This window comes from Ananas comosus, unplaced genomic scaffold (genome assembly GCF_001540865.1).
Source record: "Ananas comosus cultivar F153 unplaced genomic scaffold, ASM154086v1, whole genome shotgun sequence".
NCBI classification, from domain to species: domain Eukaryota; kingdom Viridiplantae; phylum Streptophyta; class Magnoliopsida; order Poales; family Bromeliaceae; genus Ananas; species Ananas comosus.
In genome coordinates, this window is record NW_017891344.1 from 1,945 (window position 1) to 19,717 (window position 17,773).

Below are 17,773 nucleotides of genomic sequence, written 5' to 3' on the forward strand. Positions count from 1 at the left end.
TTAGAGACATGACGACATAGAGATAGGCCATCGTGATACTTGACATATTCCATGTTTTAGACATGAGGACTTGGTACTTGAGACAGATCATTGCTTGCTTGCCATTTGTGCTCATTCGCACATGCTTGTGAGGGTAGCTCTCTACAAGCCGGCACTCCGGAGATAGCCATCGCGATACATGCTCGCCGTGCGGGATTGGGCGCCGAAGTGGATCGCCGTGGGGGAGGCTCATCCCTAGAGTGGCGATGTTGACTACCACGGGGCCATTAGGCACGGCGCAGGCCAGACAGCCTTCGGGTAAACGACGACATTTTTACTATCTTTGCATTGAGGACATTGGATTGGTTGCATTTCTACGCTTATGCATGTCTTACACATCCATGTACATTCATGTTATAGTTGATTTATTACTTATGCAAATCGTGCTAAGTGGAGACTCTATGTTATAGTAAGTTATATTTCACTTACCGTTTAATTATTACATTGTTAGTCACTGACCTCTTCTTGTAGCTTTTGGGCCTTGTGGCGCAGTTCACTGAAGTCAGTAATTGCCCACTGGGAACTATTTTTAATAGTTCTCACGCCCCTGTTTTATGGTTACTTTTCAGAGCCTTCGGCACCGGCGGAGGCTCGGGATCGCGGCAAGGGGATCGCTTAGCTAGCTAGCGAGGAGCGGTTCTTGCTTAGGTGGTTTGCTCTTTCTTTTTGTAGTTGGGAGAGTGAGAGATTTTGTATCCATGTGTAGAGACCACCTATGTACCTACTTTTAGCACTTGTATTTGGGATTTTCTATTGTATTTACTTTATGTTTTATTTAGTGGATTTACAGCTTTATCCTTATCCCTGGTTGTAGTATTTAGACATTTATCATGCTCTGATACTCCTAGATGCCTCTTATTATTGCTTTTATTACTGTTGTTTTTAGACGCCTTATATGTTTTAGACGTATGGCGGGTCTGGGCACGTGCCGAGCGGGCTTCCGCTGGGTCCCGGCGCGTGACATGGAATGCCGTGGGGGAGGCTCATTCCTAGAGTGGGGATGTTGACTACCACGGGGCCATTAGGCACGGCGCAGGCCGGACTACCCACGGGTAGGTCCTACAAGATTGAAATATTGGTGACTTAGTATACCGAGTGGACATTGACTAGAATAGTAAACAATGACATTTTACTATTTAATTTGTGGACATTATGTTAGTCGTGCTCTTGGACATTCATGTTACAGCAGCTTTATTACTTATGCAAATTCATGCTAAGTAGAGATATCATGTTATAACAAGCTTTCATGTTAGTAGCTTATGGTTTATTTCATATTTGTACTTACCCTTTTTCAGTTTTTGGGCCTAGTGGCGCATTTCACTGAAGTGAGTAATCGCCCACTGGGAACTATTATTTAATAGTTCTCACGCCCCTATTTTCTGATTTCCTTTCAGAGCCTTCAGCACCGATAGAGGCGCGGGATCGCGGCAAGGGGGTCGCGTAGCTAGATCGCGGAGCTTGCTTTTGCTCCTAGGTGGTTTACTCTCTTTTTGTGTTTTGGTGAGGGAGAGTTTTGTTACCATGTATAGAGACCACCTCTATTGTACTTTTGGCTCTTGTATTTGGATTTTGTTGTACTACTTTATGGTTCCTCCTTAGTGGATTTTAACCGTTTGTTTATTTCTCTATTGTAGAATCTAGTTGTACTTTGCTCTGATTCTTCTAGATGTCTTTCTACTATTGCTTTATTTACCATTTTATTCTAGACGCCTTATATGTTTTAGATGTATGGTGGGTCTGGACACGTGCCGGGCGGGCTTCCGCTAGGCCCCGGGGCGTGACACTCACACTATTTTTATTTATTTTTACTTTTATACCAAAATCTGGTATGTTACATCAAGCATGGTTTTGATAGAGACTTAATTAAAGTAAATGACAAATATTAAAAATCTAATTATCTATACCTCTATACCTATATATTAATTTTCAAAAGAAATGCCACATAGTTGTATTTTCTTTTCTTTTGGACTTCACATTGCAAAACCAATCCTTTATCTTCTCTCTACCCATAACGTCTAATTAATGGTTCACCCACCTTAATCCAACCTTTCGCCTTTCCTCCTCACATAATGTGTAATTAATGGTCCATCCACCTTAACCCAATCCTTCGCTTTCTCTCAGCACATAACGTCTAATTAATAGTCCACCCACCTTACCCCTATTGTAAACCATAAATCGTAGAAACCCACACAAAAAGCCCCCTTCTCTCATTCTTTGCTTTCTCTTTCTCCTCCATGGGCTCTGTAAGGTACCGAACTTCTAAAATTATGAAGTTACGGCGGATGTAGTATACTGAATTTTTAATATAAAAATAAATATAAATAAAAATAGTGTGAGATACTATTTTTATTGGATTTAAGGGTGTAAAGTATAAGTTGGAAATGACCTGTGCTGAAATCGGAGCGAAAACAGAAGATTTAGAATTTTCTGTGAGAGACGGGGCAGATAAATTAGCAGAAAATGCACAGTGTCAGAAAATTATAAAAACTGGAGAATATGTCAGAATTATTTTTATGAGGCTAGATTTAAAGTTTCATACCATTCTGACGCTTGAAAAATGGAAAATAAAATTCGACTGCTATTTGATAAAGATTACAGTTCGGTACAGCTTTCGGTGACCAAACATAGTCGAAACTGAAAGATTAAAATTTCTTTGGACTTATTAAGTAAAACCGAGCCTGCCTGTTAAATTTGAGCTCAAACGGATATTCAGAGGGCTCCGGCGAAAGATATCAAATTTCGTACTGCCTGAAGTGAATAGTGTATGCTACTATTGGGGTGTTGACTATAAGTAGAAGCTTCTAGTCTTCTTGTTCTTCACAGCCACCACCACCCCCACAACACCACACGTTCATGGTGGTAGTGAGAGAAATCCTCACTTTCTCTCTCTAAATAACTCTCTCATCTCTCTAGATCTTTCGCCCAAATTCACGGCGTTGGCGGAGAACGAGCTTGCGAACGCGTTGGGAGCGACAGATTGAGCTTTCGTGTGTCCGTTGGAGCTTCGTGCTTCCGTCTCGGCATTCACATTTTGGTAAACTTTTGGGATTTGGCTTAATCCTTAACCTTAAGTGTTCTAGCAGCCTCTAATGAGCATTCTTAGCATGTTGCTCCATTTAATTTGGATTATTTGGAGGTAATTGCATGCTAGGGCTCCAAAATAGGATTTTGCAATATGTGAGGGTTTGATCTAAATTGAACCTATACAAACCAAATTGCTAGATATTCCGATGCATTGGCGAAGTCGGTTCGTCGATTCGTCGAGCGGGTACAAAGATATTGAAGAAAAGGCTTGTTGAGGTACAGATTGTCGCAGCTTGCGGGGAAAGCTTCATAAAATCGCGAAATGGGAATCGTGGGCTCGTGACATCACCTAAAGGTGGGGGGTGTCCATCCCGAAGCAACTGGGCTTCCTTATGTCCGAGTTAGATTTTTGGTCATATTGCACATATTGTTCTTATGCATTATAGGATGTATGTATAGTTGCATTTCTATTTCCTTGCATGCATGTCTAGTTGTGTAGCATTATGGACTTAACACTTAAATCTAGAATGCATGAGGATTAGGGTTTGTGACATGAGATCCTATAGTGATAAGAAAATGGTGAACTCGGACTTGATGATGAAAACTAGTGACATGCGAACTAGTGTATAGAAAACACTATGACTTGGACGAGTAGCATGTAAACAATGATAACAACATGATGAGTGGCATTGGAACTTAGTGTAATAGAAACACTTGTGACATTGAGCATAGGGAATAGGTGAGTTTCCCTAGTCATGGCATATTGCATGAGAACTAGTGTAATTGAGACGCTATGGCATCAAACATAGGGATAGTTCAATTCCCTAGTGTGAGTTTATTAGTGTGGTTGAGACGCTTGACATGGACCTAGGGATAGGTGGTTTTCGAGTGTTTGTTAACCTAGTTGACAGGGTATCCTCAGTTGGCGAGGATTGGATCATATTCACAAGTCTGTTTTGAGCTTGTGGTGGTCGCTCCACACAAGCAGTGCACTCCGGAGTTGTCACACGAGCTGGGTAGCTCACGAGCGGGGTAGCTCACTGGGTGGGATACGAGCGGGGTAGCTCCTCACCCATTGCCGGAGTTGTCACACGAGCGGGGTAGCTCATGAGCGGGGTAGCTCATCGGATAGGATACGAGCGGGGTAGCTCCTCACCCATTGGACTGGGACGTGAGTTGGGGCGAAGGGCGGGGTAGCCTTTCCCCTATGAGATTGAGCGGGGCAGCTCAATATCTATGAGATTAGAGCGGGGTAGCTCTTCATCTATTACCTTTGAGATGTGAGACGGGTGAGATAAGAGCGGGGTAGCTCCTCACCTATGAGATTTGAGATATCAGTCAGGGCGAAGAGCGGGGTAGCTCTTCACCTCTTCACCTACTAGATTGTGGTGTGAGTACCTATGAGATTTGAGATCTTAGGCGGGGTAGCCTAGTGGATTGGGTAATGACATGAATAGCATAAGTGGATTTGCATTCATACCCTGATTAGACATAGTATATGTTAGTGGATTGCATAACTGTGTCGTATTTGTATTCATTACATTGTTAAAGCATACTAGCATGATAAATGATATTGCATGCATTCCTTGCATTTGATGGCATAGTAGATATAGTAGCTGTTTATATCATCTATATCTCTATCTATCTATCTGTGCCAGCTTAGACCTAGTGGGAAGATCGGCGGAGTCGGCGGCCGAACCCACTGGGAACTATATTTATATAGTTCTCACCCCGTGTGGTTTTGGGGTACAGGTACACACGAGAGCGGACCGGCAGGGGATCGCGGTAAGGGCGTAGCGCCCTAGCTAGCTAGTTGTGGCTTTCCTTTTGTACTAGAGTACCCTCGTGTACATAGGTGACGTGGTTATATTTTGGAGAGTACATTGTACCTAGATATATGTGAGATAATTATGTATTCATTTTGGAAGCTTAAATGTAATCAAAGATGTAAAAGTGGGATGTGATGTAATAGCTAGATGTATCTCTCTTTATGCACTTGTATGTATACTTGTGTTACTTGCTCTTGTTGTATTGCACTCTTTGTGCTTCTCTCCTTGTTGGATCGTGTATGTATTGAATTATCCCTGGGCAAATTCTTTGTACATGATCCTGTGTTGAGCCTTAGGCGGACAGGGGAGGTGCTGTCCGTTCGGTGTCCGTCCGGCACGCCCGAACCGGACCAAATTGGTAGCGGTCTCGGGGCGGGGCGTGACAGGCTCCGAGGCCAAGATCGAGCACGTGCTGTGGACGGAGGATGAGTTTGCATGCTGCATCGTCGAGTTTGGCGTTGTCATCTCCATCAAATCGAGCCTTCCTCCAAATTTCAAGGGTTTTTTTAAAAGAACTACATATTCTTTATGTTGTAGCTTTGAAATTTCTTAGGTAGTTTTTTTCAATTTTTTCAAGTTATTTTTATTTGCATGGCATTTGAACTGATGTGTTTGTTGTGTTGAAGGTTATTACTTTTTCTTTTTCTATCCTTTATTTCTTTTTTTTTTGAAAGTAAAATTCTATTTTATATTTACTGTATTAGGTTGTGTTAGGTTGTATATCATTTTATCTTTTAAAAATTTATTATATAACTTTTTATGTGCTTATTCTTTTTCTACTTTTATAACTCTTTTTATTAACTGATATAAGAATATTTACAAAATTTGATTGATATATGATCTAAAAATGTCTTTATTTTCTTGAAGGGATAAATATCATAGCTTATATAGAAAATGAAGGGATAAATATATAGCTTATACAAAAAAAGTTTAATCCTTTGATTGTTTTGATTTATAAAATGTTAATTTTTATTGAATTGTTTATCTAAATCTCTCTCAAATAGTATGTTACTTTTCGGCTCAATAGGTTGACATACTTATGATCTTTCTATGAGCATTTTGTTACTAATCGGTTTCAGTAAGTTAATATACTTTTTCAAGAAGTCAATATGTTTGGAATACTTTGATTTTTAAAATAATAGCAAACTTTTAATACATTAGTTAAATATTAAATTTATTTTAGTAGTATCTATCCGTCGCAACGCACGAATTACTATACTATACTAGTAAAACAAAAAAAAGTTGAAACCCAAAATAAAAAAGTGGGTTAAGCTTGGAAAACAATCGTGCAACTAACACTTTTAAAAACACACCACAACAATAAATCTCAAACTCAACATGCCATGTGAGGCCATAACCATACTTAATTTCCTTCATTAGTAACATGATACGCTTTCTATTATTAGGTAAGAAGTGCAATCGCGCTTTACAGTCCCCACATACATACTACTACATAACCAATTGATGTGCAGATGATGATCCCAATCATGTTTGGTTATGGTTATCATCACCCCCACCTTATTCCTATTTTTATGTTTTTTCTTTCTTTCCCTCCCTACGACGACCATATCTCTGTCGGTCGTATTATATTTCTTTCTCTGTACTGTACATACCACAAAGGCTTAAAAAGCTCGTATATATACTGGATTTGTACCGAAAGAATTTTTTGGTTTGATTCATTCAGAACGCCGGCCGGCCGAATTTTGTAATTTGATTCAATAAATCTGATGTAGAAACGAAGGAAGGATGCTAGTAGTCATCGGAGTTGGGCTTGGGGGAGAGCACCCAATGCTCGCCGTGCGGACGGACCTTGAGTCCCTTCACCTGGGCGAAGAGCGTCACAGCGCGGCGCACCCCGCGGTCGTCGGCGGCGGTGAAGTAGTCATGTCCAAAGAGCACGCCGCCGGGGCGGAGCACGGCATAGGCCCTGTTGATGTCGGCCCAGGCCGAGTGGAAGTCGTGCCCGGCGTCGACCTCGATCAGGTCCCCGTACACCCCCCACTCGCACAGCGCCTCCAGCGCCGAGCCGGTCGAGAACGGCACCGGCACCACGCTCGCACCGCCGGACCCCGCTCCCGCAGCGCCCGCTGCCACGTTGGCCATGAACTGCTGGAGGAGCAGGGCGTCGGCGTGGCGGGCGCGGGGGACGTCGCGGCGGAAGCGCCGGCGGAAGCCGGGCCAGCCGCGGAAGTCGTCGACGCAGAGGATGAGGGGCGGCGGGGCGAAGGAGAGGTTGCGGGCGAGCGCCGCCATGTGGAGCGCGGAGGCGCCGAGGAAGGCGCCCAGCTCGATCACGGTGCGGGGGCGCACCGACGCCATCAGGTCGCGGAACACCGCCCCGCGCGAGCCCCACCCGCGCGGCCGCGCCGCCGGGGCCAGGAGAAGCGCCGCCGTGTCGGGCGCGGGGAAGCCGGCGAAGGGGTCGTCCCCGTCGAACACCCGGTCGATAATCGTCCGCAGAGTCTCCGACTGCGGGATGGGCGCCGCGCACCGCGTGCGGAAGCGGAGCAGGTCGTGCGGCGGCAGCGAGGAGGACGACGTCTCTGCGGCCGCTTTCGCCTTCAGCGTCGGGGTCAGGGTCGGGATCGGGCGAGCAGTTAAATTGATCGACTGGGCATCTCCCGATTGGAGATTGAGTCGGGTAGGAGGGGAAGGAGAGCTGGAGGAGTAGGAGGAGGAGGAGGAGGCGGAGAGGAAGCCGAGGGCGTAGCTGAGGGAGATGAGGAGGACGAAGGAGGTGGCGCGGGCCAAGTAGCCGCGGAGCGCGGAGGACGAAGGTGCTGGAGGAGGCGATATTGGGCGGGGTTTCATCTTCTAAAATTTGTGTGGACGGAGTGGTGGTGGGTGGGAAGTAGGAGGAAGACGGACGGGATTATTTGGTGCATCGCGGGGATTCAAGATTGGGGGTGGAGGGGCGGTGGGTGAGAGGTTTGCCTTCCAAGTAAATAATTAGTGATGAATCTGATGATGACGGGCGGAAAGTGACTAATTTATTTCTCTCCAGTCTCTGCTGCTCCGGAGTTTTCTTTTCATGGATTTTCCCTTCCTTTCTAAGCCACTCTTCTTTTTTTTTCTTTTTTTTTTCGTCTTTTTCATATGGCCTATAAAATACTTTTCAAGCTACAAAAAGTTTAAAAAGATTAGAAGGTATTTTCAACCTTCTATTTTGTAATGTTACTAGTTGAGTGCGCCTCAAAATGCACCTCATAATTATTCTAATAATTATTTATAATTAACATAATTTTTTTATCAAATTTATCAAAAAATTTTCAATAAAAATTGAATTTTTTTTAAAAGTAAATTCATATAGAATATTTATGTATGTTTTCCGAGTTTCCACAAACCCAAAATTTAAGTGCATATTTTAAACTAAAAATATTAAAATTTGAATTCATCTTTAATTCAAATTTAAAATTTAATTGATCCACTTTAACTAAGAGTTTTATGTATCAATTAAAATTTCATATCCAAATTTAAATTTAAGTCATGATTTAAACACAAATTTTAATTTTAATTTAAAAATAAATAAATTTAAATTTATATCGAATAATTTAATTTTAACTATAAATTTAAGATGAGATAAAAATTTTAAATTAAATAAGATTAACATTTATATGTATATTTAGAATTTAAATTCAAATTTGATTATTTGTTGCAATTAACAAAAAGTTAATGTAACAACTAAAAATTATTATAATAACTAAACATTAGTAGATAGTACTGAGACAATCTGAAAATATCATCTCAAAAGAAAAGATATGGAATGATGATGTTACACCCCAGGTTAGGGTGAACTCTGGGCTCGCCAACAGCTCTGCTGAATATATAAGAAGTTCCATACATACGAATCGTCAGAAATACCTATAAACAATCCTAAAAACTATCAGATATCAGAGCTGAAATAAAAACAACTAACACGCTAAAATATTGTATATACAAGATCCAAAAGTACAACTACAACTCCAATAGCTGAAAATAAAATACAATAAGCTGGCCAAGTCAGTACCGGTATGTACAATATACTATCCTTCAAAAATTAGCCTCTACCGGGTGCACTGCTAACTCGTATAGCTCAGATAGGGAAGCTGACTAGCCACCGATTCCTTTACGTCGGTTGGATGGCAATAGGTGCAAAGGGCTTTACAAAAAAAGATTAACTATAAAGAGTGTGAGAACTATTAAAATGAGTTGTACTTAATAGGTACCGTCATTGACGACGACGACCTACTCGCTAGATCTACTAAAGTTATAAAGTAAAGAACTGTCACACCCCGGGTTATGCTGGAACTCAGGCTCGCTAATAGATTTGCCGCACACATGGAAACCCAAGTGCATAAGAAGCGATAAACACCTACTTCGTGAATGAAGAACAACCACAAGAAAGAGCAACAGAGCTAGAATAACTAAAACATCACTAAAACAAATTGTACATATAAAACACCTCAAAATAGTGCAATAAATCTCTCTCAATAAAAGAGTAAACTACATTCATATAAGAGTGAGTCTCTCAAAAACTAAAATAATTGGGTTCTCCATTAAAGCAATTCTCGAGTGGGAAAGCTATTTATCCAACGATCCCTTTACCTCGATCAGAAGAAACAGGAATAGGTAAAGTGGTCTTTGCAAGAAAAAGTCAACACAAAGGGCATGAGAAGTACTAAAAACTAGCAGTCCTCAATGGATACTATCATCAACGATAACGATTTACCTGCTAGGTCTACCAGAGGCAAAGAAATACTAAACTGCTAAAAGAAAGTGGACAAGTAAAACAACAGTAAGAAACTACTACTACTATACCTCTAAACTAGATGTCGAATGAATGCATGCATCATGTAGGATGAACAACAGCTACTAGTATACTAAATCAACCGACCGGCTCGATGTAACATATCGAAACTTCGGTAAAGTAATCCGGACTTTAGCCAAATTAACTAAAGTGTCCGAAGGAATTAGATGGACAAGTCCTATTTAACTTTCCAACAAGGTTGGAAGAGTTAAAAGTGAGCTATACTACAACAAATAGGCTACACAGCGACAGTTTTTATTGTGACGGATAGTAAGAATGTCGTTAAATAAAATATTTAGCAACGATTTTTAAAACTGTCGCTATTTATTTTCTCGCGATAGTTCGCAATATTTTTTGTGACTAATATGTCACGCCCCGAGACCGCTACCAATTTGGTCCGGTTCGGGAGTGTAGCACACTGGACCTTTGCAAATTGCGAGGTTCGAGTGTTTAGATATATTTCGAGCTTTTCCACACTTGGTGGAGGGTTGTTGAATGCTTTTCGACCTAAAAAGTTCGAAAACTGGAATTCTAGGCAAGTCCTGAGAGTTTTTACTCTCAGGGACCAGTCCCTGAAAGGAGAGACTGGTCCCCCAGTGAGCAGTGTTGCAGCAGCCCTGAGGCAACCGGTCCCTTGCGGGCGAGACCGGTCCCCGAGCGCGTCTTCGCAGTGAGAGACCGGTCCCGTGCAGGGAGAGACCGGTTCCCGAACGCTGGTTTTTCGGGTTCGCAGCGAGAGACCGGTCCCTACTGCGGAGAGACCGGTCCCTCTGGGCGAAAACTGCCCAGACCGAATCATTACATTTCTTTTCTTACATTTCAAATAAAACTCCATTACATTACATTCTTTCTTTACTACATTACTTACTTCTTAAGCTATTTAATGATCTACCTACGTTACATATACTAGATTTTACTTAGTAAAATGAACACTTACAAATCAAAGGAAAAAGAAAGTGATTACCGATAACGAATGGGAGCACATTCGGCAAACACATACAAAGGCGATCACGAAAAGAGATAACTACTTTTACATGTACACTACTCGGAACCCGCCTATCCCCTTTGAGACAGGCAAGNCGCAGACAAACTGCACGAGCCCAGCCCGGTTTAACCGTAGCCAGGGCCCCGCACTGTTTCCACCAGAGATATGTATATGCCCATGTTGAGAGTTGGAGAGTGTTTTATTTTTGTAGCTCTCCATCTGGTGGATCGCTGAGCAGTGAGCGACTTCTCGATCGAGCTTCGGTGCGGGAAAGGAGCTAGGGATCGGAGAGGGCCGCACTTTCCGAGACTTTCTTTTGTATTTTGTCTCCCGCACTCTTGATATTAAATATCAAGGGTCACCCGTTAATGACTGGAGTCGAGTTACGTGGTGATCCGGGGTTTTCTTTCCCATTCAGATTGTTATTATCATTGCTCATCTAACGTATATTCTTTCGTATTAATTCTACGATTCGATGCTGAACGTTAATTTGTACCGTAAATATTACGCTGAAATAGAACAGTACTTATTATATATAGATATACAAGTGTTCATTATAGTACTAAATGAAATATGTCTATACTTTCACCATGAAACAGTACTGATGTTACGTATATTCCTACGTTATTTGTTGTAGAGGATCGTATGATGTACATACATACTTATGGGTTTACAGGTGTTGATACGATCTTCATTCAGGTACATGAGGATGATGGTGAGAGACAGATCATCACTAGTATTATTTGAGTTGTGACACAGCTAAAAGTAAAGGTTAATTCCTGGATGGTTTCCATCAGGTCGAACACGGCGGATTCACGGACACCATCGGGCTGTAAGGATGAGAACCTTACAGAGACAGGGTGAGCTGGGGCATTCGAAGAGTTATGGCGTGCTCGCATGTATTCAGCGCATCCGATTGAGGCCTCACGGCCGAACATCCCTCGCTGGGAGTGTTCGTACACGCTTACTCGTGTTTACAGTTCGTTCGTATCAGTTGCAGAGTTTATGGGTTAGTAGTACAGAGATTGTACCGTTATAAGTGATCGTAGAGCTTCTAGATCAAGATCCAGTGTTACACTTTAAGATTATAAGTAATTCAGATCACGGGGAAATACTGTGAATCTGTAAAGCTACTTGTTCGTGTGAGGTTGAGAGAGTTACCGTGATAGGTGATTTAAGTGTGTATTGGGCTCGAGCTACGGGGAAATACTGTAATCGAGTTAACATGTGTTCATCACGTTTAGGGGCTCGGGGAAATACCGAGTGATCCTTGAAAATTTAGAATTTATCTTTATTGAAATTTACGTACGTACTCTACGAGCAAAAGTGGTATCCTTAATACTAAGGTTCAGAGTTATCCTACGATTTGGACAAGTTCAAGGTGTACGATCGAGAGATGATGTATCTCCAGGCTTTAAAAGTGGTGTACATTGCATCCGTTTAATTCGGAAGATTTTTAGTATTATTTACATAGATCGTACCTTTACGTACTTATTTGTAAATTGTCATGAGTTTAGTTGTGGTTACTCTAAAAGAGTAACACACCGATCCGGTTTGGGTGGCTTGGCAGCGCACGAGGAAGCTAAGCGGCTTGCCTCAACAGGTGCTCAGAGTTTCATGGGATTTTCACTAGTCGCTTCTCTATGCTCCCGTAATGCTGGTTGGTATTCTAGTTTGAAATTGTTTGAATCGTTTTCCCGATTTTGAGTGGATTACACATCCTTTAGAGAGAGTTCGAGGTTTTCTCTCGATTTAGGAAAGGTTAGGTTCGGGTTCCTTCCAAGATTAGGTTTGTTAGATCGGGGTTTTCAGGATCTAGTTTTTCGGGGTTTTTAGTTGGGATTATAGGTTAGATCCCAAGGTATACCATTTTGGATGGTTTAGTTCCTAGTTTACCATCTTAGGTTCATGATTGGAGGGTTCTACGGAGGTTTGTTCGAGGTTTAGAAGATCCCAACTTCTAACCAGGTGGTGGTTCGAGATGTTCGTTCGAGGTTCAGTTCGTTCCCACCTTTCCTCTCTTTGCCCAACTCGAGGTTCGAGGGAGTTCGTTTGAGAAGAAGAAGAAGAGGAGGAAGAGAAAGAAGAAGAAGAAGAGAGAGATCTTCCACATCCCACTCCCACTCTTTACTCCTCCCTTCTCTCCCTTTACCGATTATTTGGGTAGATCACATTGTTTTAGATCACTCCGGGGAGTTTTTTAGGTTATAACGTTGTCGGNACTCTGTTCTTTTGCTCTCTTTGGGTGCTCACATTTTCTCTCATGCATACATCTAGGGTTTTAACATTATTAGGTTCTCAACCATCTCATTATGCAAGTTGTGCTCACAATCATGCAATCATTACATTTCATCATTACTTTACCCTAATATGCATGCAACAATATATATACATATGCTCAAAGAATGACACATTAGGTATAGAGAGAATTTCAATGAGTTTGAGAAGCACCACCCACCTCGTAACTTTCAAAGGTGTTCCGATGATTTTCTTGGAATTTTTAATCGCCCGGTTCACTACCTGCGGCAAAACGAAGCCCTTATTAGGCCATTTTGCCCATAACTTTTCATCGGCTTTTCGTAACGTTAATCCGAGCGCACCAACGCGTCGTAAATACCCCCAATTTGGTTTTTAGAGGGTGAATTGCACTTAGAAACCTTCATGAGCAAAAGCCCCAATTTGGGTGCCCTAGCTCCAATGCACATATCAAACCTAGGGTTTGATCTCATTGGGAAGCAAAAATAGCTTCCTTATACTCTAAATAGTCCATTAAAACCATCTCTAGACAAATCAAAACCCTACTTAGGGTTTCACCATGAGAGGGGTCAAGCTCTTCTTCAAGCTTTACCTCCAACAACCAACCCATGGTCTTGATCTCAAAAGAAGCAAAAAGAAAGCTTCCAATACTCCAAAAGCTCCATAAAAACCATTTCTAGGTTTATTCAAACCCATTGCTAGGGTTTTACTACATTAGGGTTAAGAGCTTACCTTGTAAGCTCTCCTTTCTTGCACTAGGGAGGAAGGAGATGGAGCCTCTTTGCTCCAAAAGCTTCTTCTTCACCTTCTTCTCCTTCTTTTCCTTCTCTTCTTCCTTTCTTCTTCTTCTCCTTTGTCTTCTAGAGAGAGAGAGGGAGAGAAGAGAGTGTGAGAGGGAGTGGAATGAGAGGAAAAGCCCCTCAGCCCACTAACATAGCTCAATGGGTTGCAAAAATGCAATAAAACCCCTCAACTTTCACTTTAATACACTGCCCGAACTGGGCAGTTCGCGCAGGCAGGGACCGGTCTCTCCGAGCAGGGACCGGTTCCCGAACGTCCACCCTGCGCAGCCAGAGCCGCTGCGCGCGATGCGACCGGTCTCTCTCTGATGGGACCGGTCTCTGGGGGACCGGTCTCTCAGGCAGAGACCGGTTCCCGAGAGCTGATCTTCCAGGACTTAGCCGATTTTTCGGCTGTCTCATTCTGTACGCGTTCGGGGACCGGTCTCTCCCACCAGGGACCGGTCCCCGAGAGCTGAAAATCTGCAGTTTTGCAGAATTTAATTCTTTAGCTCTCGAAAACCTTCCATAACTCACTTTTACTCTTTTTAACACCTTCGGACTTTCCGAAGTGTACCATCCTCGCACTTTGGTCAATTTGACTAAAGTTCGACACTTTTATTTTCCGAATTTTCGGTATATTACATTCTCCACACCTTAAAATAATTTCATCCGTGAAATTACGCATACCTTAACTCGTCGACTCGAATAGATGCGGATACTCTCTCCGCATGGTTTCCTCGAGCTCCCAAGTGGCTTCTCGCGCCGCGTGGTTGCTCCATTGGACTTTCACATAGGGGATTTTGCGACTCTGCAACTTCTTAACTTCTCGATCGAGGATGCACACGGGGTACTCCTCATAGGATATGTCTTCACGTAGCTCCATGGGCTCATATTCCAATACATGTGCCGCGTTTTGGATATACTTTCGAAGATTCGACACATGAAACACATTGTGAACTCTCGCGAGTCTCGGTGGTAGTGCGAGCTTATACGCCACCGCACCCACACGTTCTAATATCTCAAACGGTCCGACATAACGGGGACTTAGCTTCCCACTGACCCCGAATCGTTTGACTCCTCGCATCGGCGATACTCTCAAGAATACACGGTCTCCAACCGCGAACTCCAAATCCTTTCTTCGCTTGTCGGCATAACTCTTTTGCCGAGATTGCGCCATCGCTAACCGTTGACGGGCAAGGCGAACTTTCTCTTCCGCCTCCCGCACCACATCCGGGCCAAGAGCCGCTCTCTCGCCCACGTCGCTCCAATGGATAGGAGAACGACACTTACGTCCATATAGTGCCTCAAAAGGCGCCATCGCTATACTTTCTTGGTAGCTATTATTGTAGGCGAACTCCGCCATAGGCAAGAAATCATGCCATCCTCCTTTATAATCTAGCACACACGCTCGAAGTAAATCCTCAAGGATTTGTATTGTTCGCTCCGACTGTCCATCACTTTGAGGATGAAACGCTGTACTGAAGTCGAGCCGTGTGCCTAGCGCGTCTTGCAAACTCTTCCAAAAGTGGGATGTGAACCTGGGGTCGCGATCCGACACGATCGACACTGGAACCCCATGAAGTCTCACAACCTCGTCGAGATAAACTTGCGCTAGCTTGTCTCCCGACCACGTAGTATGTATCGGCAAGAAGTGTGCCGACTTTGTCAATCGATCCACTATCACCCATATCGCATCGTGTCCGCCTTGTGATCGAGGCAAACCGGTAACAAAGTCCATTGCTATATCTTCCCATTTCCAAACGGGTATTGGTAGACTTTGTAGCTTTCCCGCCGGAAATCGGCGCTCAGCTTTTACTTGTTGGCACGTTAGACATTGCGCCACGAACTCCCCAATATCTCTTTTCATACCCGGCCACCAATAGTGCTCTTTCAAATCCTTGTACATTTTAGTGCCGCCGGGGTGTATACTATAGGGAGATTGATGCGCTTCTTGCATGATCGCCCTTCGCAACTCATCATCTTTAGGCACACACCATCGATTTCGAAATCGAAGTGCGCCATCAACTCCAATGCCAAAGTCTTCGGCATTGCCATTCTCAACATCACCCCGAACCTTTTGGAGATAAGGATCCGAAGCTTGTAACTCTTTGATTCTTTCCAATAGGGTCGGTTGCACAACCAATGTGGCAAGTGTAGCCGGCACTCCCGGCGCTACCACTTCCAACCCGAATCGTTGCATTTCCTTTTGTAATAGCGGTTGGGGCGTAATCGCCGTCGCTAAATTCTCCGCCGATTTTCTACTCAGAGCATCGGCCACGACATTGGCTTTTCCGGGGTGGTATAATATAGTGACATCATAGTCCTTTAGTAACTCTAACCACCGCCGCTGTCGCATGTTCAACTCCTTCTGGGTGAACAAATACTTTAGGCTCTTGTGATCGGTATATACCTCACAATGTTCACCATACAAGTAATGCCTCCAAAGCTTTAGCGTGAAAATCACCGCGGCTAACTCGAGGTCGTGAATCGGGTAGTTCTTGTAGTGTTCCTGAGCTTTGGATAGGATTGGCTTCAGTATTATAGACTGGTCGACATCTCTGGAGAGTGTCAGACTGAGTCGGAGTCAATTTTGCACGAATTGGATGCAGAATTGGATTCGGCGCACTCAAATAAGCAAAACTGGAGTTTTGCCAGATTCGGGCGCCCAGAACATTGTTAGGGTCGCCCAGAAACGAGTGTTGAATTTAACTGAGACTGGAAGCCAATTCGGATCCCAAGTTCCGGGCGCCCGGAAGTGGGTCCGGAAATTTGACATCGTGAATATCGCTTGCTTCGACGCGTGGCAGGGTGGTAGGTGAGTTCCGCCGGAGTCGTTTACGGGCGCAGCGCACCGCGGGCGGAGAGTCCGAGGAGCTCGGTTTGTGCAGTCGGCATGTTCTGGTCGCCCAGAACATGTTTCCGGGCGCCCGGAAACGCCCGTTTCTGCAGGGGCACTGGATTGCGGCTAGTTTTCCTGGGGCTTATCTGATCCATCCAGCAGCCTATAAATACCTGGTATGCGACCCCTTTGAGCTCTTTTACCTGTTCTTCACAGAGGACTTAGAATTTTCATCTCTAATCTCTCCAATCTTTCCAATTTGCATCAAGATCCACCTCTCCAAGAATTGCAAGGTGCTGATTCTGCAGTTCTTCAGCGACGACCTCCAGTGTTTTGGGTCGTGCGCGACGTAGGAAGGTCGGATTTCAACGAAACTTGGTTTGCTGGATTCTTGACTTCCAGAGGAATCCACGAAGCCCTGATTTGCAAAATTTGGTGAAGGTTAGCTCAGTCGAACTCAGGTTTTCCTCTGCTGCTGTTGCTTTGAACAGAATTTGCCAATTTTTGAGTTTTCTTGGGGTGAACTTGGGAAGCAGGGGCTTTGTAGAGTTGAGTCATTTTCCCTATCACCCAGTACTGGAATTGGGACCCTCTTCACCTGATTTGGAGTTCGTTAGGTGAGTTTTGACATTGGAATTGAGATATTTAAGCTTAAGTGCTGTTTTGCTGAACTTCATCGTCGACTGTTGGTATTTCAGCTCGTACTCGACGTAGGAGCATCGGATTTCGACGAAACTTGATTCGTTAGTTTCGGGACTACGAGAGGAATCCACGAAGTCCTTACTTGTGGATTTTGGTGAAGGTTAGCTTGGTCGAAACTCTTCTCTTCTTTGCTGTTGTGTATTTGGACTGAATTGTGGATTTTGATGTTGATAGCTTGGAGATAGCTTGATTGTGAGACTCGGACATTTTCCGTCGATCCAGCAGGTTGTGCCACAGCCGAGGGAGTCCCGTGCTGCCAGGAATTTGCACTAGAGGTGGGTTATCATCGGTTTCGCTCCTAAGTGCATGTTTAGTCGACGTGTATAGTTCGGGTCTTGTATATCATGCTTTAATTCACCGATTAGCATCTTGAATGTAATATGAATGTAGAAGCATGCTGAAATGAATATTTAAATTATACATGTTGGACTTGAAATTTGACTTAGGAGAAAACTCGCGTTTTTTGACCCGTCATATGCTTAAACTACCAGATTTAGCTATAGGAGCCGTGTTTCGATTGTATCGTCGCAG

General features: G+C 43.5%; 1 protein-coding gene and 1 long non-coding RNA gene across 2 annotated transcripts; one reads left to right on the forward strand and one right to left on the reverse strand.

Annotated features, from left to right (window-relative positions):
* Positions 1 to 6,213: 6,213 nt before the first annotated feature.
* Positions 6,214 to 7,858, reverse strand: LOC109704846. The gene has a single exon (XM_020225633.1). It carries the CDS (start codon positions 7,701 to 7,703, stop codon positions 6,642 to 6,644), a length of 1,062 nt encoding a protein of 353 aa, XP_020081222.1. The 5' UTR covers positions 7,704 to 7,858; the 3' UTR covers positions 6,214 to 6,641.
* A 9,093-nt stretch (positions 7,859 to 16,951) lies between these two features.
* LOC109704847 lies at positions 16,952 to 17,545 on the forward strand. Its single transcript, XR_002214499.1, has 3 exons — positions 16,952 to 17,157; positions 17,239 to 17,342; positions 17,417 to 17,545. It is a non-coding gene; the product is annotated as an uncharacterized LOC109704847 (long non-coding RNA).
* The last annotated feature ends 228 nt before the right edge of the window (positions 17,546 to 17,773 follow it).